The sequence below is a fragment of the Bos grunniens genome, chromosome 13 (genome assembly GCF_055505025.1).
Source record: "Bos grunniens cultivar Pamir isolate PY7600 chromosome 13, Bosgru_T2T1.0, whole genome shotgun sequence".
Classification (NCBI taxonomy): domain Eukaryota; kingdom Metazoa; phylum Chordata; class Mammalia; order Artiodactyla; family Bovidae; genus Bos; species Bos grunniens.
This window is the reverse complement of record NC_141177.1, coordinates 57,759,315-57,785,044: the sequence shown is the minus strand read 5'-3', so window position 1 is coordinate 57,785,044 and position 25,730 is coordinate 57,759,315. Positions and strand designations below refer to the sequence as shown.

General features: G+C 41.9%; 2 protein-coding genes and 1 long non-coding RNA gene across 4 annotated transcripts in view; 1 reads left to right on the top strand and 2 right to left on the bottom strand.

The window, feature by feature from the left end:
* PRTFDC1 (phosphoribosyl transferase domain containing 1) overlaps window positions 1-6,871 on the bottom strand; it is a 102,839-nt gene extending 95,968 nt beyond the window's left edge. Inside the window, 1 exon segment of the mRNA XM_086334356.1 lies at window positions 6,385-6,871. Within this exon segment, the coding sequence (XP_086190482.1) occupies window positions 6,385-6,804 (420 nt within the window). The 5' untranslated portion in view covers window positions 6,805-6,871.
* On the top strand, window positions 5,795-9,068 carry LOC147361051 (uncharacterized). Its single transcript, XR_015139663.1, has 2 exons — window positions 5,795-6,035; window positions 6,866-9,068. It is a non-coding gene; the product is annotated as an uncharacterized LOC147361051 (long non-coding RNA).
* ENKUR (enkurin, TRPC channel interacting protein) overlaps window positions 8,218-25,730 on the bottom strand; it is a 65,443-nt gene continuing 47,930 nt past the window's right edge. Inside the window, exons 5-6 of one of the 2 annotated variants that reach the window (XR_015139659.1) lie at window positions 9,798-9,942; window positions 8,218-8,333 (exon numbers count right to left, since the gene is read on the bottom strand). Coding sequence is in view for 1 of the 2 variants with exons in the window: in XM_086334352.1 (XP_086190478.1) it covers window positions 9,892-9,942 (51 nt within the window). In the remaining variant the exon portion in view is untranslated. Of the gene's footprint in view, window positions 8,334-9,733; window positions 9,943-25,730 lie in introns of those variants that run through there. The other variant, XM_086334352.1, reaches the window with a different exon arrangement.

The window sequence follows — 25,730 nt, the reverse complement described above, 5'->3', positions numbered from 1 at the left end:
GGAGTGGGTTGCCATTTCCTTCTCCAGGAGATCTTCCCGACTCAGGGATTGAACCCGGGTCTCCCACATGGCCCTGCAATAAATGCTAACCAGTAAGACATACTGAAACATCAATAGTTTACTTAAAAATTGGCATACACACTGAGGAAACCAGAAGGGAAAGAGACACGTGTACCCCAATGTTCATCGCAGCACTGTTTATAATAGCCAGGACATGGAAGCAACCTAGATGTCCATCAGCAGATGAATGGATAAGAAAGCTGTGGTACATATACACAATGGAGTATTACTCAGCCATTAAAAAGAATACATTTGAATCAGTTCTAATGAGGTGGATGAAACTGGAGCCTATTATACAGAGTGAAGTAAGCCAGAAGGAAAAACATAAATACAGTATACTAACGCATATATATGGAATTCAGAAAGATGCTAACAATAACCCTGTGTACGAGACAGCAAGTGACGCTGATGTATGGAACAGTCTTATGGAATCTGTGGGAGAGGGAGAGGGTGGGAAGATTTGGGACAATGGCATTGAAACATGTAAAATATCATGTATGAAACGAGATGCCAGTCCAGGTTCAATGCACGATACTGGATGCTTGGGGCTAGTGCACTGGGACGACCCAGAGGGATGGTATGGGGAGGGAGGAAGGTTCAGGATGGGGAGCAGATGTATACCTGTGACGGATTCATTTTGATATTTGGCAAAACTAATACAATTATGCAAAGTTTAAAAATAAAATAAAATTAAAAAAAAAAAAAGAAAAAAAATTATGTTTTAATTAACTTAAAAAAGTGCCTCAAACCTCTTTGCTAAAGTCTTATGGCCTGAGTTAAAGCTGCAAATTTAAAAGTAGAAGAAACGTGTTTCTCTAAACACTATTCTATAAGCCAAACCAGTCTATTTCCAAATGAGTCTGAAATAGTTCATTTTCACTGTTGAGATTAAAGACAATTAGAGATGAGGGAACTGCTGGTTTATCCTTAATAGTGCATGCAAAATTGCACTGTAAATGTGTCCCAAACCTGAGGGAATGGAGGCTGTTGGGAACTGCAGATAATTATGTTATTCATCTGCTTTTTGAAAAATCAAAACAAGTCTTTAAATAGTTTCAGTATCACAGATAATACGCTCTAAGTTTTTTCAGAACAATGCTTTCTCTGTTCAAAGACGCAAAATATGGCCAAGCTGGGGAAGTGACAAACACATTCACCAAGCCATTTTACATCACATCCAAGCCTCTGAACTCCCTCAGACCCTCTGTTCCCCATTTGAAGATATACTAAAGACTTCTTTCTAAGTCATTAAAACTTAATTTTTTGCTTAGAATATTTCCTGCTTTATTTTTCAAGTTGGCTGCTCTGGGCATAAAAACAGTTTGGAAACATACACAAAAGGCTAATCTCGGCACCTCTCTGCTGCTAAGCCCCAGACCACGGGCCCCACTCTCTCCTTCAGGCAGTGACCATCAGTTCAGTTCAGTTCAGTCGCTCAGTCGTGTCCAACTCTTTGCGACACCATGAATCGCAGCACACCAGGCCTCCCTGTCCATCACCAACTCCCAGAGTTCACTCAGACTCACATCCAGGGAGTCAGTGATGCCATCCAGCCATCTCATTCTCTGTCGTCCCCTTCTCCTCCTGCCCCCAATCCCTCCCAGCATCAGAGTCTTTTCCAATGAGTCAACTCTTCATATGAGGTGGCAAAAGTACTGGAATTTCGGCTTTCGCATCATTTCTTCCAAAGAAATCCCAGGGCTGATCTCCTTCAGAATGGACTGGTTGGATCTCCTTGCAGTCCAAGGGACTCTCAAGAGTCTTCTCCAACACCACAGTTCAAAAGCATCAATTCTTCGGCGCTCAGCTTTCTTCACAGTCCAACTCTCACATCCATACATGACCACAGGAAAAACCATAGCCTTGACTAGACGGACCTTTGTTGGCAGTGACCATGGCGGCTTTCAATTTCAGGTTCACATCAACCCATCCATCGCAGGAGAGGAAGGGAGTCTGCTTCCAGGAATCCCAGACAAGAACAGGAGTTGGCCCAGCTGGGGTCACTAGTCCAGGCCCAGAACCAGGGAGGGAGGTGCACTGCGACGAACACCTCAGAGCCACATGTTGAGAAACTTGAGTCTAAACAGAGTCTGAAAAGAAGGAGAACTAAGGAGGAACCACACAGGCCAAATAATACCTTGTGTCCTGCATGCCTTCCTCTCCCATGGAAGGTTCTACACCTGGAAGGTGAAAATCATCACCCCTAGGAAAGTTGTGATTCTGATGGATTTTCTGATTCCTGCCACGTTTCCATGGACAGATGGGGAGGGAGACAACAGAAGCACAAATATTTTATATTTTCCTCTTCTCCTTATTTTCCTACCAAATGCACACGTGTAGGTACTAACTATGGTTCTTCTGATAATGGTTCTGTAAAACATATCTAATAAACCTGATGCCCAAAGGGCAGACAGGTAAAGATCTTTTCTATCCCTGAGAAGTAACAAAGATACACCAGCGGAGGAGTCAGGTGAGGGTTAGCGGGGGGACACTGGTGACCAGCTATCCTAAGCAGAGTATCTGAACCCAGGGCCACATCTCTGGCTTGGCCATCCCATGTACTGTTAATAACCTACTAATGTCTCATCTCACCAATTCAACTGAAAGCCATCTGCACCCAAGAGCCAGTTTCCATCTCTTCATTTTCCCTTCTCTTGCAAAAACTGTACTCATTTTAGGCTTAAGTCATCTAGGCCCCTTGCCATCTTCATCACCAAGTTTCTACCAACTCAGAGTTCTCTTCACCACATCATTTCTGGATACTCCAATACACACCCCGATGATCATGCTAGCTACTCCACCTTGAGGCAACTTCACCCACCTTAGCTCAAACGACTTGCCCCTCCACCTTGGCCACAGCCCATCTGCCACAGCAGCCCCAGCTCTGAACGAACCTTTTGGCCAACCCAATGTTATTACCTATCCCTTTTCCCACACGTACTGAAATTTCCCTTTGGCTTTTTGCAACCCCTTCTTGAGGGGCTCTCAAGAAGTATATACTTCCCCAATATACCGTTCCTCCTGAGCTTTCTTTATCCTCCTGACCCTTGACGCCATTAGCTCACCTTGAATTCACTCTTGTGAATTTGTCTTGCCTGCCCATAGCCAACTTGATGTGAATCTAATTATCCCAAGCTCTACTGGAGAGAATGACACGAGTGCAGGGAATATCTCCACAATACATTGATTATTTCCAACCTCGGTGAACCCTCACACTGCCTTCCTTTATCTTTCACCAAATTACCTTGTTTTCAAGAGGGCTTCTTTTAACACCAACAGATTGGGCTATTCACTGTTCCACCATTTGCTTTTTAGACTTTAAAAATCTACCTTTCCAATTAGTCACATTGATTGGCCTCACCCCTTATTAAGAGTACCTATTATTAAATAACAGAGAAGGCAATGGCACCCCACACCAGTACTCTTGCCTGGAAAATCCCATGGACGGAGGAGCCTGGTAGGCTGCGGTCCATGGGGTCGCTAGGAGTCGGACACGACTGATCGACTTCACTTTCACGCATTGGAGAAGGAAATGGCAACCCACTCCAGTGTTCTTGCCTGGAGAATCCCAGGGATGGGGAAGCCTGATGGCCATAATAGTATTTACTGTATTTAACCATTCTACTGATGGCATAGTTGTTTGAAAGACTCTCACTACTGCTGGCTTCATAACTGGCTTTGCCATCTTGATGCTACCTGTTCTTTCTGCAGCATGTGACCCTCCTGCTCAATCTTAACCCCCTCATGAACATGTGTGTGTGCTCAATTGTGTCCAGTGCTTTGTTATCCCTTGGACTGTAGTCTGCCAGGTTCCTCTGTCCATGGGATTCTCCAGGCAAGGATACTAGAGTGGGTTGCCAGCTCCTTCTTTAGGGAATCTTCCTGATCCAGGGATCAAACCTGGGTCTCCCACATTGCAGGCAGATTCTTTACTATCTGAGCCATGAGGAAAGCCCCTGCTTTTGCCCCCTTACCTCCATAAAACTCTGTTCCTTAGGCACTGATCACCCTATCTGCTCTCTCCTACTCCTTCTTGGTCTCCTTATCTGGCTTCTCCCACTAAGTCTCATACGTCTGGGTTTCTACCCTTAACAAGTTTTATTTCCCCACCATGTTCACCAGGTATCCCCATCCACTGCCAAGTGAAAGCCACTCAGTCATGTCCGACTCTTTGTGATGCCATGGACTATACATTCCATGGAATTCTCCAGGCCAGATTCCTGGAGTGGGTAGCCTTTCCCTTCTCCAGGGGATCTTCCCAACCCAGGGATCGAACCCAGGTCTCTCGCATTGCAGGTGGATTCTTTACCAGCTGAGCCACAAGGGAAGTCCAAGAATACTGGAGTGGGTAGCCTATGCCCGACCCAGGAATCGAACCAGGATCTCCTGCATTGCAGGCAGATTTTTTACCAACTGAGCTATCAGGGAAGCCCACTGATAAGCATCAGATATTTCTGTTTGCTGATGATTTCCAGTCTATCCAGTCACCCTCCTGAAGTCCAAACAGGAATTTCAAACTGCTTCCCGTGCATCCTGACCCATAGGCTTTACAGGCATTAGAGACTCAACTTGTCCAGAACTGAACTGAATGACTTCCTCTTTTCACACGTGTTCACCCCAAATCTAGGCCTGACCATCGTCTGCATGGCAAGTGGAGTGATCGTTTTTTCAAAAAGCATAAGCTGGGTGTTACGATTCCTTCTCAGACTATAACAATTTCTTTGCCCTTAGCAGGTGCTGTCTTGGAGAATAAGTCCCCTACAGTATACCAACTGTTGTATTGGACTACTGTACTCTTCAAGGTACTGTACTGTAAGATTTAAAATGTTTTATTTTTTGTTTTAATATATTATTTGTGAAAAATATTATAAACATTATAGTACAGTACTATACAACCAATTATGTTAGTTGGGTACCTAGGCTTATTGTTGGACATACAAACCAATTGGACTTGTGAACTTGCTCTCTGAACGGAACTTGTTCGTATGTAGGGGACTTGCTACAGGTACCCTTCTTCAATCTTCAGCCTCCCCCTCAGCTTCCTCCCCCTCAGCCTTCCGCTCTTGGCTTAGATGTCACTCAGGGGGCCAACCTGACCATCTGAGCTAAATCAGCAGCCCCAGCCCTCCTCCAATCACTATCTCAAGACTCTCTTTTCTCTTCCCTGCACGTATCACTGTCTGAGAGCATATTCTTCGTGCAGACGCTTTCACACTGCTTGCCTGTGTTCCTCTCTAGAATGTAAGGTCCACGAACACAGGGGTCTGTCTGGTTTTCCCAGAGACTAGAACACTGCCTGGAGGTACCCAGCAGTAGAATAAACAGGAGCCCAATGAACAAATAAATGAACTCCTTTAAGACTAACAGGCCTGGCTGTGAAATTAACCCTGGGCAACAGAGTTCAACCCGAACAGATCAGTTACAATGAGATGTTTCTTAATCCAACCCTCCCACTCCTGCAGGACTCAGTCACAGACAGGATTATCTGTACATTACAGGCTGATTTCTGAACAAAGAATCTTAAAGTAGGAAGTTGGCCCCACCCACCCACCACCCTTGCCACAGTTTCACTTTAAACCTGACACGTTAAAACCACTACCTTCCAAAGAAGCCAGCAGCCTGTATGGCAAGACCAGATTTGATTCCAGAATATTGATCCTTGGGTACCCACCGGGCGATGGCTGACTTTGTGGGGCTCCCAGGGATAAAGAGGATCTGGTCTGCGAGCCCAGCCTCCCACACCTTCTGATACTCCATACACATGCTCTCGAGTTCGCTCAGCGGGTCCTTTTGCAGACACGGATGCTCTCTCGAGGGGCGCTCTCGTGTCCGTAGCTCGTGCAGAGGCCCCACAGTAAGAGCCCTGGTCGGCGTTTCAAATCTCAAACTTTATGTCCTAGCTGCCCTGGCCAACTCTAGTATCTTTTTTGAAAACAACACGTGAAGCCCGCGCTGGGGGAGTCGGGAGGGAGCACGTAAGTCCTCTCAGCCCCCGCCCCTCCCCCGGCGCCCAGAGGTGACTCCTGGTGGCCAGCGGGAGTGGGACCCGGAACCACGCGGGCTCAACCCTGGGGAGTAGCGGATGGCTGTCGGGGGGCGGTGGGGACACCGAGGACCCGGGGGAAGGGTTGTTAATCGCGGGGTCAGTCGGGGGAGGGGGAGGATGGAAGCGACCCGCTGGGAGGGAAGAACAAAGCCGTGGCCAGCTCGCTCCCGAATGCATTTCGGGCGTTTAATCTAAAAAGGAGGTGGGGGAGGGGGGCTGCAAACGAAGGAGGGGCGGGGAGCGCGCGCCTCGGCCTCGAAATCGGAGTTTGCATTTACCACGACGCCTTGCCCGTAGTCTGGCGCCTCCTCACGGTTCCCGGCCATGTTTCTCCGGGGAAAGCGGGAACGAAAGGAGCGAGAGGGGAGGGTGACGGGCCGGGAGAGGGTGGGTAGCGGGGAGAGGGGAGACCGCTCCGCCCCTGGCCTTAGGGCGGGAGAGCCGCTGCGCACCCAGGACCCCAGGCCTGGCGGGACTCCAGCGCTTTGGCCAGCGCCCGCATCCCGGGCGGGTCCTCGGGCGCGGGGCGGGGCAGGGTCGGGGGGAGGGGAAGGGCCCGGGGCGTCGGTGGGGGCGGGTAGGGGGTTGGGGCGCAGCTGCCGCGAGGCCGGCTCCACCTGAGCGCGGGTCCCCTGCGGCCACCGCCCGTCTGCGAGCTCGGGGACCCGGGGGACGCAAGCTGCACGCAGCTCGCCCATGCTGCAACAGAAGACGTGCCCAGGTCCCCTGCCTCCCTAAGTCTGTCGTCCCCGCTTTCAGGCTAACAAGGTCCTGGAATCCTGCCTGCTGACTTTTGGGTGCTCTTGACCGCAAGTAAATCCGCGAAAGAGCCTGCGGTATGGGATGTTCTCGAAGTGCGGCTGTGAACCAAACTACGACGTGTTTTTAAAACCCTCTAACTGCCCAGCCAGGAGTTGGAAAGAGCTGTGCGGCGGTTTACCCTTGAACCAAACCCGCGGTTACAGGGTCTGGACTTGGAAAGCAGGCCCTTCCTTTACTGCTTTCAGGGCGGAGAGGGGGAGGAGGGAGAGCTTTTTTAGACGTCATTCACTTCACCACTTTTTAAAGAACGTATGGTCAGAGTTTAATTGTTTCAGGTTGCAGCTTAAAGCCATAGCTCTTGTCAGATTCACGAGCCTTCTATCATGAATCTTTTGTTAATTCAAACCCTAATCTCAGCCTTCCCCCTTAGAGGGTCCTGGTTCTTTGTCCCTTCCTCCAGGGCCCGGCTGTCCCTTTAAATGTATTCACTGCCCTCGTCTCTGCCATCTCACTTCATCCTTTGCAGCCGGCTCTGGTCTGAAGCCCCGAGCTGGACTCAGGCCTCTCCGAAAGACTTATTTTGTTCATCTTCAAGTTCGGGCGCAAAGCTGGGAAGGACTGCTGATTTTGCTTGGTTTGAGGGGGAAATAGTTATCAATCCGTGAATGTCGCTCTGGGTGGGGAAAATATTAGTCATTTCGACGTGGCCTGACTCAGCCCTATGTGCCTTCAGCCTCTTGGGTGTCTACAGCCAGCACGTGCATCGCTGAGATTAGGCGCTGTCCTGGGGGGACTGCGGAGGGGCAGGGGAAGGGCGGCGGGGAGGCCCCTGTTAACTAGCGTTTAGATGCTTCTTGCACAGATAAAAGAGTCAGACGTCCTTGTTTGGGGCGATTTTTATAGTCTGACCCACCTCTTTTCTCAAAAGTGAGGCACCATCTTCTATTTTCATTGTCGAAGACCAAGCCCAGGAAGCATCTTCACAACCAAAGTCACTAAAATTTCCAGGAACTGAAGGTGATCATCAGACTAAAGTGTCCAGAAGACTCTGCTGGGAAGCCAGCCACCTCACGTCGGGGCAGGTTACGGTGGAGAAGCTGTGTGCTCAGATTCAGACACCTGAACTGCTGAGACACTCAGAGGTTGGAATGCAGTGGTTTACCTTAAGGAATCCCACTGTTACTGAGGCAAAGTCAGGTTTACCCGTGGGTACATGGGCCTTGGGAACAAGAAACTTCAGTATCAGTTACAGATGTAGCTGCTCTAAAGAAATAAAAAAGCTACTACTGTGTGCTCAGCCCAGGCACTGTGAAAGATGTAAAGGAAATGGCAGATAAATCTTTCCTTAAAAAGGCCATTAATTTAAATGTAAAATCCAGTAGGTTCACAATGAAAAAAAAAAAAAGTCACTTACTTGAATGATCACAGAATCTCAAGAAGATCCTATAGAGATCCACAGGACATCCTGTGAAGAATACGGAATGTGCACAAATGGTTTGTTAAATTGAATTCATTTTATTTATTACCTTTGTATATTTTGATAACATTTTGGGTGATCTAATTATGCTTCTCTACTTTGGACTACATTAATGTAATACAGTATACATTTGACATCACAAATCGCATTTGCCAAAACCAATACCCAAGAATAACATCATCCATCCTGACTTTATTCTTAATCCTGATATGAGGACCAAGAGGCAAAAATTCTTTTTAAATCTCAGATTTCTGTTATGCATCTACTGCAATGGCTTTAGACAGCGATTCTGATTTTTTTAGTAATAATCCATATGAAGTTAGATAATGAGGCTAAACCAATTACGTCCAACAATATGCCTCAATTTTCTCATCAGTAAGAAGGACAATACTGCATATGAAGTTTGTTTTTTTGTTTTGTTTTTTTTGCTCTACTGGATGTGAAGATGAGATTAACGTGAGGTGACATGCGAGAGAATCCTTTGAAAAATGCTATAAAACTGTAAGGTGTTACTTTGAGATGCTGTGACAGTGTGTGACCAAATGTTTATAATGTTATCTGATGGGAAAATGACACAGTAATTGCCTTTTTAAGATGGGTGTAGGGTGACCAATCAGGGACAGTTATAATCTAGGGACAAGGTGGAACTGGTATGAGAGTGGATACAGTAAAAAAAAAAAAAAAAGAAAATCATTAAAATAATGGAATTTTTCACACAAAAAATGGTATTTTAGCTTAGATTGTCCATTTTCTGATACTCCTTTGAAGAAGCTATAAGGATAAGGACTACATCTTTGCAAAGTTAATAACCAGTAAATATACTTGCATTTTTCAGTCCTTCTCTTGATCCACTTTTTAGTTGGAGGTTCCTGCATTTTCAATTCTGAAATTGTCTAGTTTCAGTACCATGGTGAAAATGCAGATATTTATGGTTACCTGAAATCTCTACCAGGCTAAAGGCTTTTGTCCTGAAAGTGTTGCAGGAAGGGGAACTGATTCCAAGGCCCGAAAACGGGCTCTTGTCTATCTCTTAGAAATGAATTGTCCAAAGACACACACGTGCTGACAAACCAAGAGACCTTATTGGGAAGGGGCACCTGGGTGGAGAACAGGAGGGTGAGGGAACCCAGGAGAACTGCTCTGCAACGTGGCACACAGTCTCAGGTTTTACGGTGATGGGATTAGTTTCCGGGTTTTCTCTGGGTAATCATTCCTTGGTGGCACACACATGGCTCAGTCACGGTGGATGCCAGCAAGGATTCTGGGAAGTGATAGGACACTGGAGTCTTCTTTTGACATTTCCCCAGTTCTTCCAGTTGGTGGTGGCTTGTTAGTTACATGTTCCTCACCAGGACCTCCTGTCATAAAATAACTCACAGATACGGTAATTGTGCCTGGCCAGGGTAGGTGGTTTCATTTAATGTGTTTCCCTCAACAAAAGAATATACTAACCTTTTGACAGTTGGTAGTTCTTGAACTTTTGCCAATATTAATCTTTATTGAAGGAGTGATTCGGTCTATGTGCTGAGTTGTTCTGAGCAGTCACTCAGTGACACCAGATTTGAAATCCAGAAGGGCATTTACTTTTTTCTGAGTCCTGAAACATGAAAATAAACAAAAAAAACTCTCAGCCTGGGAATTGTGTTGAAATTCATAAACATGTGAAACTTAGTGACTCAGATTGTTAGTCATAGAGTCACTGGTTAGAGTCTGGATGAAGTCCATTGTGAACAAAGGCCAGTAATAATGATGATGATATTTTGCTTTTTCTTAGTGCAGAACAAAACCCTTCACAAATGTTACAAGTACCAAAAAAAAAGTGGCAAGATACTTTATTCCAAATATTCAGGTTAAGTAAGAATCTTGCTACCTTTGAGGTATTCTTTTCCCCTTGACATAAATACAGAAAAAAATGTAGTTGCAAATGACTGTAACACAAAACAACTTAAGCAAAAGCCTAATTAGTATTCAATTAGCATAGTAAGCCCTCTTTCCTGGACTCTTGTCTGAAGCAGACTGGATCCAATGTGTAGTCTTAGAGTAAGCAAAAAATAATGACTCCATAGCAGTTCTTACAAAACAACCCAGGAGATAAATTCAGAATTTATGTTTTGCATTATGACACTTTGGTAATTAACCTTACCCTGAAGAACACACGGAGGGTAAAATTTAAGTCTGTTCTTTTGCAATAATGTCAGACACGAATAATACCATCAACAGTAAGTGCTGGGCTGCTTCAGAGATATCCTCCCACCATCTCCCCCATCTGACCGGAACAGGAATTGGAAAGGTTCAGAGAAGAATAATGCGTCCATGTGTTCCTCCAGATCTCAGAGTCCTGGCAGCCGCCCTCAACTCTCTTGGCCACCATAAAGCAGTCATTGAAAGGACACAGCTGCAGGAACTAGAGGCTAAGGACTAAATAAATCCCAGGGCTGGAGGCACAAGTCATGTACATGACCCTAGCACAATAGCTTGTGGTTATGAATGAGCGGATTAGCATCCAAGGGTGCAGTGGCAGCTTATGCAAAATTAATTGGCACCTCAGCCAGTGCCCAGTTCCTAATGGAAAGATGTCTACTTCATATATGCACACATACACACAGAACAAGGAAACCTTAGTTGGTGAGAACTTTTGCTGGTGGTGTAGGAATTGTAAGGACCAACTGGACTGGGAGCTGAATATCCTCCTGGCTGAACATGGATTCTCTTCAGATGAGAGTTGATGTATGACATCCACTGGCAACATCCCAGGAATGAATCCAGTTCTTGTCAAGTTCTGCATTGTATTTTAGGGTTATATTTTAGTTTGGGGAAGCAGCTGAGAAGTGGTTTGAGGTCGAGGTCATTTCACACGGGAAAAGAGACTGAGAAAGAAAGAGATTTGGACGCTGATCTACCTAGAGGAACACTTCCCAAAGTGTATTTCAATTCATTTTTCTTTATGTTTGAAAAAGATGAAGTTGTGATTCATTATGTTTGAGAAACAATGAGATAAGCAAAGCTAAACATTTCTATCTTGTGGAATGTCTGGGAGTCTTAAATATGCCAACATGTACTGTCAATAGTCAAGAAGACTATAGCAAAATGCAGTGTTTCCCAAACTTTATTTTTTTTCACCATGCAAATCTTCTTAGAGGGTGTTTTATAAAAGGTTTTTTAAATTGCATTATTATAAGATATTTATATTTATACTTATCTGGAAGTAGGCAATTTTATAATTGGCTACTTAAAGGCTATATTTGAGAGGACTAAATATTTAAAATATAGTTTTCTGACTATGCATTGGTTTTTTTTCTTCTCAAAAATATGCAGTAAACTCAAATGGACATGGCTAAGGCCTTTCTCAACCTCTAAAAGGCCATGGCTTTGCAATTTGTGCCATCCTTCAAGTAGACATGAAACTTGATTATTTTAGAAGACAAGAATTTACTCTCACACCCACTCCCTCTCCCTCTGCCATTCATACTTTATTTCCCCTCTACAAACAAGATCAGCCTCCAGAGTAGCAAGATAGATGCAAGCTATCTCATTGTGGCAATCTCCTTTGGTCTCTCTCAGTAACTGCGGTGGCTGCGGTGGCTTCCAAAGGCCATTGTTTTTAGACATTGCCAGCATATAGAATATCCAGATGAGCCAAGAGGCAAAGCTGGGATGTGATATAGCAAGTCATGCGTTGTCATAGCCAGGACAATGAGATTCTATTGCAGTGGCCAGGTTAATAGTCTGGTGGGGTTTGTACTTGAAGGAACTGAGTTTCCTGTGTTTCCTAACTCGGGACCTTTAACTCTACTGACTACCTCAGCTGCACCAGTGGGATTCATGGCAAGTCAAACCTGATTCACAGAGGGTGAAAATTACTAAGTTTTAATAATTCTGTTCATAACTTTTCATTTTAAGTTTTTGGTTTTGTTCCAGCTTTTTTGAGTATAATTGACAAATAAAAATTGTATGTATTTAAGATATAAAAAGGGGCTTCCCAGGTGGCTCAGTGGTAAAGAATTCGCCTACAAATGCAGGAGACACAGGTGACACAGGTTCAATCCCTGGGTTGGAAAGATACCCTGGAGAAGGAAATGGCAACTCATTCCAGTATTCTTACCTGGAAAATTCCATGGACAGAGGAGCCTGGTGGGCTACAACCCATAGAGTCACAAAGAGTCTGACACGACTGAGCGTGCACACACACACACGCATGTGCGCGTGCACACACACACACACACAAGGTATAAAAAGTAGTAACTTAAGATATACCTATACATTGTGAAATAATTAACCATAATCATGCTAATTAACATATCCACATAGTAATCACACAGTTGTCTTTGTGTGTGTGTGTGATGAGAACACTTAAGGTCTATTCTGTTGGCAAATATAAAATATACCAGATAGTATTATTAACTGTAGTCACCATGCCATACATTAGATGGCCAGAACTTATTTATCTTATAACTGAAAGTTGCTACATTTTTATCATCTCCCAAATTCCATCTCACCCTGAGTCCTCAGAAATTACCACTCTTTTCTCTACTTCTAAGTCAGAGTATACAGTATTTGTCTTGTCTCATTTCATTTCGCACACTGTCCTCCAGATGCATCTATGTTATCATAAAAGGGAGGATTTCCTTCTTTTTTATGGTGAGTAATAAGTCACTATATATATGAAGTAAAATATAATTTATAAAATAAGATAATGTATATAATATATAATGGAATGTATAGTATAAATATAATGGATAATATATAACATTACATTATATATATTATATTACAATAGATATAGGTATTTCACATTTTGATAAAGATTGCATTAAATCTGTAGGTTACCTTGTGCCGTATGGACATTTTAACAATATTAATACCTTTTGATGTTATATGTAAAATAAACATATAACACAAGTGTTTTTCCACTGGATAGTAAACTCTTTATAAATATCGCTTGAAATGGCATGCCAACCATTCCTCAATATATTTTTATTACTTCCAAATTTTGATTTTATAAAAATATATAAATAACTATGTTTTTAATAAAATATTTATGTATATTTTAGCTATTTCTGGTGGATAAATTCTCTAGAAATAGAATTTCTAAGTTATAGGGTATAAATATTTTTAAGACTCTTGATATATAGTTCTAAATTTAGCTTGCAATATTAATGTCTTTCTTCAATGGAAAATTATAGTAAATCTCATGGGATTTTTAACTGAACATGAATAAAACTTTATTACAAAAATACTTTGAGGTTTGAGGGTAGAATATTGGCTAACATATGTTAAAAGCTTAGTAATTGGAACTAATAAGAAAAAGTCAATTTGAATTTATGATAAATTCTTAACTATAAACTACTTTAAAACAATGTGCTTTTATTGCTGTAGTCCATAAAGTAATACCTAGACTAATGAAAAGTTTATGGTACTCTGTGTTAGGCTTTTGGCTCCAAGTCAGGCAGACTCCGCTTTAAAATCAGACTCCGCCACCTCCTGCCTGACCTTGGGCAAGGTTCTTAATTTCTTTGCCTTATTTTTTGCATTTGTTTGATGAAGATAATGTTAGTTCCTACTTCTTGGGGCTATTGTGAGGCTTAAATAATGTGTCCAGATAACCTAAGGAGCTCACAATACATTTTATCTATTATTTAAGAAGAAAAATTTTAAATAGAATCCCTAATTAGAATTTCTGGATTAATAAACAGATCAATTGAAAAGTTTTAAGTAAATAAACCTACACTATATCACTTACAGTTTCTTCATGTAAATGAGCCAGTATTTTCCATGAAATTATATTTGTTGTGTTATCAGCTTGATATATATATGTGCATGTTGCATGCAAAGTCGCTTCAGTCATGTCTAACTCTTTGCAACCCTCTGCATCAGACTGTAGCCCACCAAGCTCCTCTGTCCGTGGGATTCTCCAGGCAAGAATACTAGAGTGAGTTGCCATGCCCTCCTCCAGGTAATCTTCCCAACCCAGGGATTGAACCTGTGTCTGTCTGCATCTCTTGCATTCCAGGTGGATTCTTTACCACTAGCACCATCTGTGAAGATATATATATATATATATAATTTATATCATAAAATTTACATATAAATTTAACAAAAGTAAGCTATAAGAAAAGCCTCTGTAAAATCAATACAAATAGTGATGGATTCTAACAGTAATGGAGATCTATTTTTTATTTACTGCTATGTTATTTTTTTATATTAGAAAAAATGAGCTTGATTTAATGCTCTTCATGTTTAGAATATGAAGGACAATAACATAAGTTAACTTCAAGATTAATGAATATTCTTCTGATAGATTTCCATCAAACATAAATGCATTTATAACTTACAGCTAAGGAACAGAATGACTGGATCAAATTAAAAGTCACTTAGCATTTTTCTAAGTGTCTCTGTAAGGAGCAGTTGGGGAAAGTCTTTTTTGTTTTTTTGAAAGCTCTCCGTGGCATATGGGATCTCATCCCCTGACCAGTGATCCAACTCATGGCCCCTGCATTGGAAGTGCAGAGTCCTAAATGCTGGACCACCAGGGAAGGCCCAGGGAAAGTCTTTTAGTCGAAAGTTGTCCCTCAGTGAAGGAGTGGGCGCTGCATGAGGATCTGGGTGAAGCCATGCTCTGTTTCTATAGACCATTTTAGATGCTATTTTGTTACCGTGGTCAGCGGTTTTCTTGCTTTAGCACTCACATTACCTTAAATTCCCTACTATTTCTTAGTTCAGCAAAACTATCATGATCCTTATGAACTCAAAGTTCAGGCCAACTTTGTGATTATCTGACTTTGTCTCTTGGGTTGACAAATAACCTTCAGATTCTTGTTGATTCATACCAAACCCACACAGAGCAAACAATGCTAAAAGTTGCACAGATGAGAAATTTTCAACATATCTCTAAGTTTAGAACATTTGAAGGAACATAAGACCAGAAAAATCTAGTTTCTATGATAAGGCCAAATGCATTACCAGGAAATAATATGTTTCTCACTCTAGGATTGATGTCATTGGCTTTTTACTCTCAGATTTTTCAGCATGTTCAGCATAGTCAGTCACAGAATATACACCCAGGTCACCTTTTACAGAGAATAAAGGAATGAGAGATGACTCAGGCTCCTCTGTGGGTCTGGGGATTTTGCCAAAGCTTAAGTGATAGAGACAGACTGTCTCAAAAATCATAAATGGCATATCTGGACTTTATACTCATTACCTTTTCACCTTGGTGGGCAAGTTCATAAAAAACCTTTTATGGTTTTTTTGTTGTTATCTGTGACCTTTTTGCACTCTTTTTCAACATTTCTTTTTAAGTCTTAAAACTACTTCATGTTACCAAGCTCTTGTTTTGGCATACTTCTTAGATACAGTCCAGTTGTTGAATCAATAAGATTGAATTTTTTTAAATACCAAACTTTTAAAAATGATCAATATTGAGAATGTTACTGAAATAGTCATTTGAGTAGTTGTTCAGAAACCATTTTGTGTTAATTCGGAAAACCTGAGACATAAGTTTCCAATAATTGTTCTTATTCTTAGAGAGATTAGACATTTTAAGAGGTGGTTTTTTGTTTGTTTGTTTGTTTTTTACCAAATCTTCTTCCACATTTTCTTCTTGTAAAAAAATAAAATTCAGTAAAAAGGAAAAGTCTGGCCTAAAAATCAAACCATGAAAAATCATGTAAAGTAACAGATAAGCAAAAATTCTCAAAATACGGCTGGCCTTTGCATAATGAGAAAAAAATAGAGAAAGAAGACAGTGGAAATAATTATCTAAGCTCAGTTTATGAACTTGTAAAAATTAATGGAGAATACAGGCAAGATGTTCTCTTTCCACAGAGCTCTAGGCAGCTCTGCTGTGTTGAGATTCCCTAGGTTTGGAGGGCTAGAAGATTTTGCAAATGAGGGTGCCCAGGTATGTAAACTCCCAAGCATATTACCAGGTCTTAGACCAGGGTTTCTCAGCCCTAGCAATATTGACAATTTGGGCCAAATGAGTGTTTGTCGTTGGGCTGTTCAGTGGATTGTAGGAGGTTTAGCTGCATCCTTGACTTTTACCTGCTAGAAGCCAGTATCATTCCCAGCTGTGGCAATAAAAATATCTCTAGAAAGTGTCAGATGTCCTCCTGGAATGGAGGAAGGGACAGAATCATTTCCAGTTAGGAATTAGTGTCCTGGAGTAACAGATCTTATGCTGGTCTCGAATGTATCTACTCTGTTTTGAAGAGAGAAAGGAAAAGGTTTTTCTGATAGCCAGTATACCCATATTTAATTAGTCTGTAGCCCTCTCTGTAAGGAATAACGTGAGAAAAGTTGGTGAGAGGGTTTTCTTTATTTCATGCTTTCTACAATAGAGAAACATAACCAAACACAAAGAAAACATTGATTATGTTTTGAACATAGAGAAACATATATCAAAGCTTGAGTCAAAAAGCAAAATCAAAACTTGATTTCCACACTTTCTTTTTATTATGGATTCAATCATTTCTATTCTCTCTCAGTCTCAAAATGGGAGTTTGAATTTATAATATTAATAGATATAGGGAATTCCTTGGCTGTCCAGTGGTTAGGACTCTGCACTTTCACTGCTGTGGCCCAGGTTCAGTCCCTGGTTGGGGGACTAAGATCTAACAAGGTACGTGGTATGGCAAAAAGAAATTAATTAATTAATTAAGGCACTTATAGGACTCATTAATATTATTTCCATCTCATAAAAAGAAAGGTGAGTTTCAGTCAAGGCTGAGCAATATACTTCCCAAAATACTGATATTTTAAATTCACGAGACTTATGGCAGGATTCAGAATGAGCTTCTCTCCTTAGACCCATCTTTAATACAGAGCCACCCATGCTAAACTGACCAAGCCGCTGCACAGGTGAGTCCACCTTACATAGGGGCAAACTAAATCAGGAATCACAGCAGTGCAGTCTGTGCCCTGTCTCTGCCATTTACTGATGGCCTTGGAGCTCATGACCTTGAGATTCAGTTCCTCCAAGTAAAAAATGAGAATCGTCATGATTCTCTGATAAGGTTATTCTGATGATTGCATTGGTATAAGGATTACTGTCACTTGTGTTATTCCACTTTTCCTCCTTCCCTGTCCTTCCTCTCCAGTGTATCTATTCCTTGCACATGCCCAGGCCCTCATGGGCCACAACTCTCACACACTGGTTCAGCCGTGATTCTGAGTCCCAGCACTGCAGACGGTTTGCCAACTTATCCAGAGTATTTAGAAAACTAAGATTCCATGATTCATAAGATTAACTAAGAGCTCTGCCTTTCAATTTCTTACTACTAAAAATGGTTCTGTTAAATTTCCAAATGCTTAGATGTCTATGAACATAAAAAAAGACTCAAGTTCTCTGTGACATTAATCACCAGTCTTAGCACTGGGATGGGAGGAATAGTAGAAGTCATTTGGTCCAGGAAGGACTCCTGACCTATGGTCAGATTGCTTTTACTGACAGTTACTCAGCCCTTCACAGGCACTTCATCTCATTTTTGAGTTTTAAATACTGGACAGTTTTGATCTTGCCTGAACCTGTCCCTTTTGGGTTTTCTTCTGGAACAACACTGATTGCATCACCTTCTGCATCCACTAATGAGCATCAGATCAGATCAGTCGCTCAGTCGTGTCCAACTCTTTGCGACCCCATGAATCGCAGCACACCAGGCCTCCCTGTCCATCACCAACTCCCGGAGTTCACTCAGACTCACGTCCATCGAGTCTGTGATGCCATCCAGCCATCTCATCCTCTGTCGTCCCCTTCTCCTCCTGCCCCCAATCCCTCCCAGCATCAGAGTCTTTTCCAATGAGTCAGCTCTGCGCATGAGGTGGCCAAAGTACTGGAGTTTCAGCTTTAGCATCATTCCTTCCAAAGAAATCCCAGGACTGATCTCCTTCAGAATGGACTGGTTGGATCTCCTTGCAGTCCAAGGGACTCTCAAGAGTCTTCTCTAACACCACAGTTCAAAAGCATCAATTCTTGGGCGCTCAGCCTTCTTCACAGTCCAACTCTCACATCCATACATGACCACAGGAAAAACCATAGCCTTGACTAGACGAACCTTTGTTGGCAAAGTAATGTCTCTGCTTTTGAATATGCTATTCAGGTTGGTCATAACTTTCCTTCCAAGGAATAAGTGTCTTTTAATTTCATGGCTGCAATCACCATCTGCAGTGATTTTGGAGCCCCAAAAAATAAAGTCTGACACTGTTTCCACTGTTTCCCCATCTATTTCCACGAAGTGATGGGACCGGATGCCATGATCTTCGTTTTCTGAATGTTGAGCTTTAAGCCAACTTTTTCACTCTCCACTTTCACCTTCATCAAGAGGCTTTTTAGTTCCTCTTCACTTTCTGCCATAAGGGTGGTGTCATCTGCATATCTGAAGTTATTGATATTTCTCCCAGCAATCTTGATTCCAGCTTGTGTTTCTTCCAGCCCAGAGTTTCTCATGATGTGCTCTGCATATAAGTTAAATAAGCAGGGTGACAATATACAGCCTTGACATACTCCCTTTCCTATTTGGAACCAGTCTGTTGTTCCATGTCCAGTTCTAATTGTTGCTTCCTGACCTGCATACAGATTTCTCAAGAGGCAGATCAGGTGGTCTGGTATTCCCATCTCTTTCAGAATTTTCCCCAGTTTCTTGTGATCCACACAGTCAAAGGCTTTGGCATTGTCAATAAAGCAGAAATAGATGTTTTTCTGGAACTCTCTTGCTTTTTCCATGATCCAGTGGATGTTGGCAATTTGATCTGTGGTTCCTCTGCCTTTTCTAAAACCAGCTTGAACATCAGGAACTTCATGGTTCACATATTGCTGAAGCCTGGCTTGGAGAATTTTAAGCATTACCTTACTAGCGTGTGAGATGAGTGCAATTGTGCGGTAGTTTGAGCATTCTTTGGCATTGCCTTTCTTTGGGATTGGAATGAAAACTGACCTTTTCCAGTCCTGTGGCCACTGCTGAGTTTTCCAAATTTGCTGGTATATTGAGTGCAGCACTTTCACAGCATCATCTTTCAGGACCTGGAACAGCTCAACTGGAATTCCATCACCTCCACTAGCTTTGTTCGTAGTGATGCTTTCTAAGGCCCACTTGACTTCACATTCCAGGATGTCTGGCTCTAGGTGAGTGATCACACCATCGTGATTATCTGGGTCGTGAAGATCTTTTTTGTACAGTTCTTCTGTGTATTCTTGCCAGCTCTTCTTAATATCTTCTGTTTCTGTTAGGTCCATACCATTTCTGTCCTTTATCGAGCCCATCTTTGCATGAAATGTTCCTTTGGTATCTCTGATTTTCTTGAGGAGATCTCTAGTCTTTCCCGTTCTGTTGTTTTCCTCTATTTCTTTGCACTGATCGCTGAAGGAGGCTTTCTTCAGCCATACAACCATCAACTGTATGGGTCTATACATTTACTACATTTAAAGACTTCAGATGTGAATGTATCCAATACAAAGCAAGTAAACTAACTCTATAGGCACACGGCCACCTGAAGCAGTCTACACCTTGCATTTAGTGGGGGTTGTGTAACTTGGAAGACTGCAAAACTCCCAAAGATCGGGATCTTCAGACAAAAAGTTTCAGTGAGTCTGCTCATCAAAACTTCAGAATAAGAGAGTTAACTGGCAGAGAAAATTAGTTACATTTGTTTTTGACTGCAGTGGCACTGGGATACTGACTTGTTACATGCATGTAAGAATGCTTTTCCCAGAGTACATTCAGATTTGCATCTTTTCTCCAGAAAAATTGTGTCAAACACACTCCCATGAGGGGTATGAACTGGAAACTCCATCATACGTCCAGAAAACAGCATAAGAAACTTGATCATGGCTCCTATGCAATTTGCATCGTGGCACTTACACTACCTTTGTAAAGGAAAACAAGCCAAACATGCAAAAATCCTTAGAACTGAAGTGGCTAATAAAGGAGAGACCCCATTGCGTGTGGTATGTGCAACTTACTAACTTCGAAGGCTGTGTCAGCTTTCTCAAAGATGGTAACGCCCTCTAGTTTCCTTCCATCTTTTCTCTCAGTGCCTTGGGGCTATTCTGGACACCACTTTCTGAGGACACTTTCCGGCATCCACTGAGCAGCCTGTGCGGCCAGCCTGGTTTCCCAGTGCCTTTTCCATGATGCAACCTCTAACATTCTGTTAGAATGTGCCACTTCACTTACACAGGCACTAAAGTGGATGGGAAAAGCTATGAAAAGCTATGACCAACCTAGACAGCATATTAAAAAACAGAGACATTACTTTGCCAACAAAGGTCCATCTAGTCAAAGCTATGGTTTTTCCAGTAGTCATGTATGAATGTGAGAGTTGGACTATAAAGAAAGCTGAGCGCTAAAGAATTGATGCTTTTGAACTGTGGTGGTGAAGAAGACTCTTCAGAGTCACTTGGACTGCAAGGAGATCCAACCAGTCCATCCTAAAGGAAATCAGTCCTGAATATTCACTGGAAGGACTGATGCGGAAGCTGAAACTCCAATATTGTAGCTACCTGATGTGAAAAACTGACTTACTGGAAAAGACCCTGATGCTGGAAAAGATTGAAGGCGGGAGGAGAAGGGGATGACAGAGAATGAGATGGTTGGAAGGCATCACAGACTCAATGGACATGAGTTTGAGCAAGCTCCGAGAATTGGTAATGGACAGGGAAGCCTGGCATGCTGCAGTCCATGGGGTCGCAAGGAGTCAGACGCGACTGAGCAACTGACTGAACTGAAAGTGGATGGACTGTGGGATAAAAAAAGATGCTAAAGATTAAGTGAAATCTTGGTGAGGTGTACATCATTTACTCTTCAGGTGTCTGAGTGTATACCTCTGTTTATGATATCCACACTGTCCCTTGTCAACTCTTCTGCTGCCAGTCAGTAATGGTGAGATCTTGGACAATTATCTAACCTTTTTGTGCCTCAATTTCCCTATTTCTAGAAAAGGAGGAAAATCATACTGAGCTATAATCAAAAGATTTTTATGAGCATTGTGTGTGAGTGTGTGTGTTAGTTATTCAGTCATGTCTGACTCTGCAACCCCATAGACTGTAGCCCACCAGGCTCCTCTGCCATTCCCTTCTCCAGGGGATCTTTTCTACCCAGGGATCAAACTTGGGTCTCCTGCATTGCAGGTGGATTCTTTACCATTATGAACATGAAGTGAGTTTATTTACATTAAGCACTTAGAACAATGCACACCTTAGTAGCTGCCATATATATGTTTACTATTACTACTACTTTAGAGAAGAAAATGTGGCAATACTTCTGTTTCTCTCTCTCTTTTTTTTTTTTGCTTCTCATGGCTTTGAGGAGTCATGTAATAATTTAGCTTTTTTTTGGCTAATTTTATAAACAAATTTACTCTTTACTATGAGCAAGACCTGCTGCTTTGCTTACCATAACAGACCCAGAAGATATTAGACCTTTGGGTAGCAGGTCAATACCTGCCTCTACAAATTCAGAGTCTTCTTTTTCTGCTCTGCGTGTGTATGTGTGTGTGCATGCACACTTGAAAGAGTGAAATGGATCCAGCTGGTCTGGACTGCCCATTCCTCTGTCATTACTCTACACAATGAAAGCGTGGGATTTCTTTCATCACGTGCAGCTGGTACCACCTGGTCTGCCTCTGAGGGTTGCTATGCCCAGAAATGATGAAAGACTTTGGCTCTTACAAAGGGGAATAAACCTCCAAATGAGCTGAATACTCACCATGGAGGTAAGGCATGAAAGATCATGAATTCTGTGTCTTTTCTTTCTTTTGGTTAAGCCCTAGTATTTCTCATTGTGTTACTCTTTGCTTAATTCTACATTTAGATTGTTGAACAAAAATTTTACAAGAGACTTTTCTCAGTCTCACTATGATCCTGACCCTCCTTTATGCCTTTATTTGGATAGTAGTGACATCTATATATATACACTTTTGTGTGAAATATCTATTTTTATATATGTATATATATATTTTTTATATATATACATCTATCTCTATATATATACACATAGATATATATAGTTAATATATATAAAGATATACAGAGAGATATAGATAGATGTATATATATAACACATATACATATATAGAAATAGATGTGTATATATATATATATATATATATATATATATATATATACATACACCTCCCAGTTGACCCAATAATCATGGCTTCACATGCCCAAGACTGAAATAAATTAGCTGCAGCCTAAAAATATAAGAGGGACTTACCTGGTGGTCCAGTAGTTAAGAACCCTCTGTGCAATGCAGGGGACCCAGGTTTGATCCCTGGTCAGGGAAGTAAGATCCCACATGCCATGGAGCAACTAAGCTGTGTGCCACAACTACTTAGCTCACACTTTGGAGTTTGAGCACCATAGCTAGAAAGTCTGTGCACCAAAAGGAAAGACCCTGCATAATGCAATGAAGATCCTGTGTGTGGCAGCTAAGACACAACACAGCCAAATAAATTAACAAATGTAAAGTGATACATTAATTAATTAAATGTAAATAAAATGTAATTAATTAACTATAATTAAATGTAATTAATTACATTAAATAAATGTAAATAAAATGTAAAATGATACATTCTTATATATATAAGTGATAAGTAATTTTTTAAAAATATTTTAACCAGAGACCTGGCTTCTGGTATTTCTGGTCATCAGTTACATCATCACTGGGACACCAAAAGCATGGAAAATATTGGTGGAAAATGTTTCCTGGTAGATTTTTAAATCAACATGCTATTAAGATCTCAGGCTCCCATTCCTTCTTCCTACTTATCCAGATATAGGGAGCAAGGTTTTCCTAGGCCCATGAAGAAGAACTCTGTTTTCTTTCTCTCTGACAATGATCCTTTTCTGGCTGGGGCTGATGAACAAGGAAAACAAGCATTAAATGGGTTTTTCTGAGGTGCTCCTGTCCATGAGATCTGAGATGGCACAAAAATGAGGGCTTGAGAGCCAGCATGGCAACCCACTCCAGTGTTCTTGCCTGGAGAATCCCAGGGATGGCAGAGCCTGGTAGGCTGCCATCTATGGGGTCGCACAGAGTCGGACACGACTGAAGCAACTTAGCAACAGCAGCAGCATGGCAAACTCAGAAGCAGGAAACACCTTCTGTGTCCCCTGCCGACCTCTTTACACAGATGCTGACACCTCCTCACTCATCAAGCAGCTAAGATCCTTCATAAACTCCTCTGCTGTCCAGGCTCCCCCTGGACTTACGAATGGTGTAACTGCACACCCACCTTTTTTTTTATCAATCCCCTATGCTGCCCTACCAACTTAGGTGCCTTCTAACTGCTTCAGTTGGGCCCCCTACATTGGGAGTGTGGAGTCTTAGCCCCTGGACCACCAGGGAAGTCCCTATAGCAGAGAGGCTAATTAATTTTTTTGGTGGGGGGGGGCTCCATCATGAGCCATGCAGGATCTTAGTTCTCCGTCCAGGGATTGAACCTACACCCCCTGCAGTGGAAGAGTGGATTCTTTACCACTGGACCACCAGGGGAGTCCTAAGGCTAATGAATTTGAAGAAAAAAGATGGAGAAAGTCTCCTGCTTGCAAAAATGCAAATACAAAACCTTCTTAACATTGTGGCTTAAGCAATACCAATAGTTACAGAAACCCTGGAACTGATTAACTACCATGTGGAATGACATTTCAGGCCATTATCAACATTTATTCTTTCTTATCGTGAACATTCTTAGATCATTCCTCAAGGAATTCTAAACTTTTTCTGAGAAACTTTTGCATCATTCTAATCTTGCATTTGCTGAGTTTGATTGCCTTAGGAAAAAAAAAAAAACAACCACTCTTCTATATCATTTTGCATAGCAACATCTCAAACACAGAAAACATGATGATACATGGAAAACAGAGTGTAGGAGAAATACAGCCTTAGAGGGACTGGGTACATGTTCCCAGAGGCCACTCAAGGACTGTGTTGCTCCCGTGACAGCTGCAGGGGCCCGAATCATCCATGGTTCTCATCTCCTCAAACTATTCCTTAGCAATTCTTAAAAAGTTTTATTTTGAAATCAGGTGAAAATGTGTGGGGGTGGGGGGGTGGGGCGGGAATCAATGTTTATTGCAGGGGGAAAATCCTTTCAAGATGATGTGTATTCCCATAAGGATGGCTGCATATTTTAGAGGTATAGTAAGTATGCACTGTTCGACAACAGTTACCATAGGAACAGAACTCTTTCTCCGTTAGATGGTAGAGTAATCATGGTAGGAAATTTCCACAGAAATATCTAAGCTACACAAATTAAACATTGGTTGGAAGTCAAACACAACAGATTGTGGATTTAATAGGTAGGTGTTACAGGGCGAGGATAAGAGCTATAATATAAGGGAAAATGTTTGCACATTCAATGATCAAACTGTAAGTTTGCTAAACTAACCATCAAAGTGGGTACTTTTATGTCCACTGCTTTTTTATGCTCCTTGAATTTCCCAGGAGGGCATCACCCCAGGTCTTAGCTGAAAGCCATGCTAAGCAATATCAAAGAGGATTCTTACAGCCTGGTTCCTAAGAGTTTATTTTGAAAAAGAGAGCAAATGTGACATACCACTGTGTAAGTGGATACATAGGGTTCTGTGAGCAGTGTGATGTGTTGAGTGGTGTAATATTTGTGGGTGCTTCTACAACGAGCTGGATTTGAGCTAGGTTTTAAAAGAAAGGTACCATCGAGGAAATGGGGGATGTTTTAGTAGAAGGACTACTACTATATTACATCTATTTTAAGATATATATTTTCAGGACTTCCCTGGCAGTCCAGTGGTTAAGACTCCACATTTCCAATGCAGGGGATGTGGGTTCAATCCCTGATCAGGGAATGAAGATATCACATGTTGCATGGTGCAGCCAAAAAGTAAAATAATAATAATAAGATGCATAGTTTTCACATCTGAACATCCCTGAAATGAGGCTGCCTTAGAACTCATGCTATCTCATAGTCATTGTCAACCAGGTGCACTTCTGTTTCATTATACACACATAAGCAAACTTGGTCATTACTTCAACTGAGTTCTGTCTGTTGTTGACTGTATATTTGTTGAGTTTAACTGATGTTTACAATTGCACAATTGCACTCATCTCACATGCTAGTAAAGTAATGCTCAAAATTCTCCAAGCCAGGCTTCAGCAATACGTGAACCGTGAACTTCCAGATATTCAAGCTGGTTTTAGAAAAGGCAGAGGAACCACAGATCAAATTGCCAACATCCAATGGATCATGGAAAAAGCAAGAGAGTTCCAGAAAAACATCTATTTCTGCTTTATTGACTATGCCAAGGCCTTTGACTGTATGGATCACAATAAACTGTGGGAAATTCTGAAAGAGATGAGAATACCAGACCACCTGACCTGCCTCTTGAGAAACCTGTATGCAGGTCAGGAA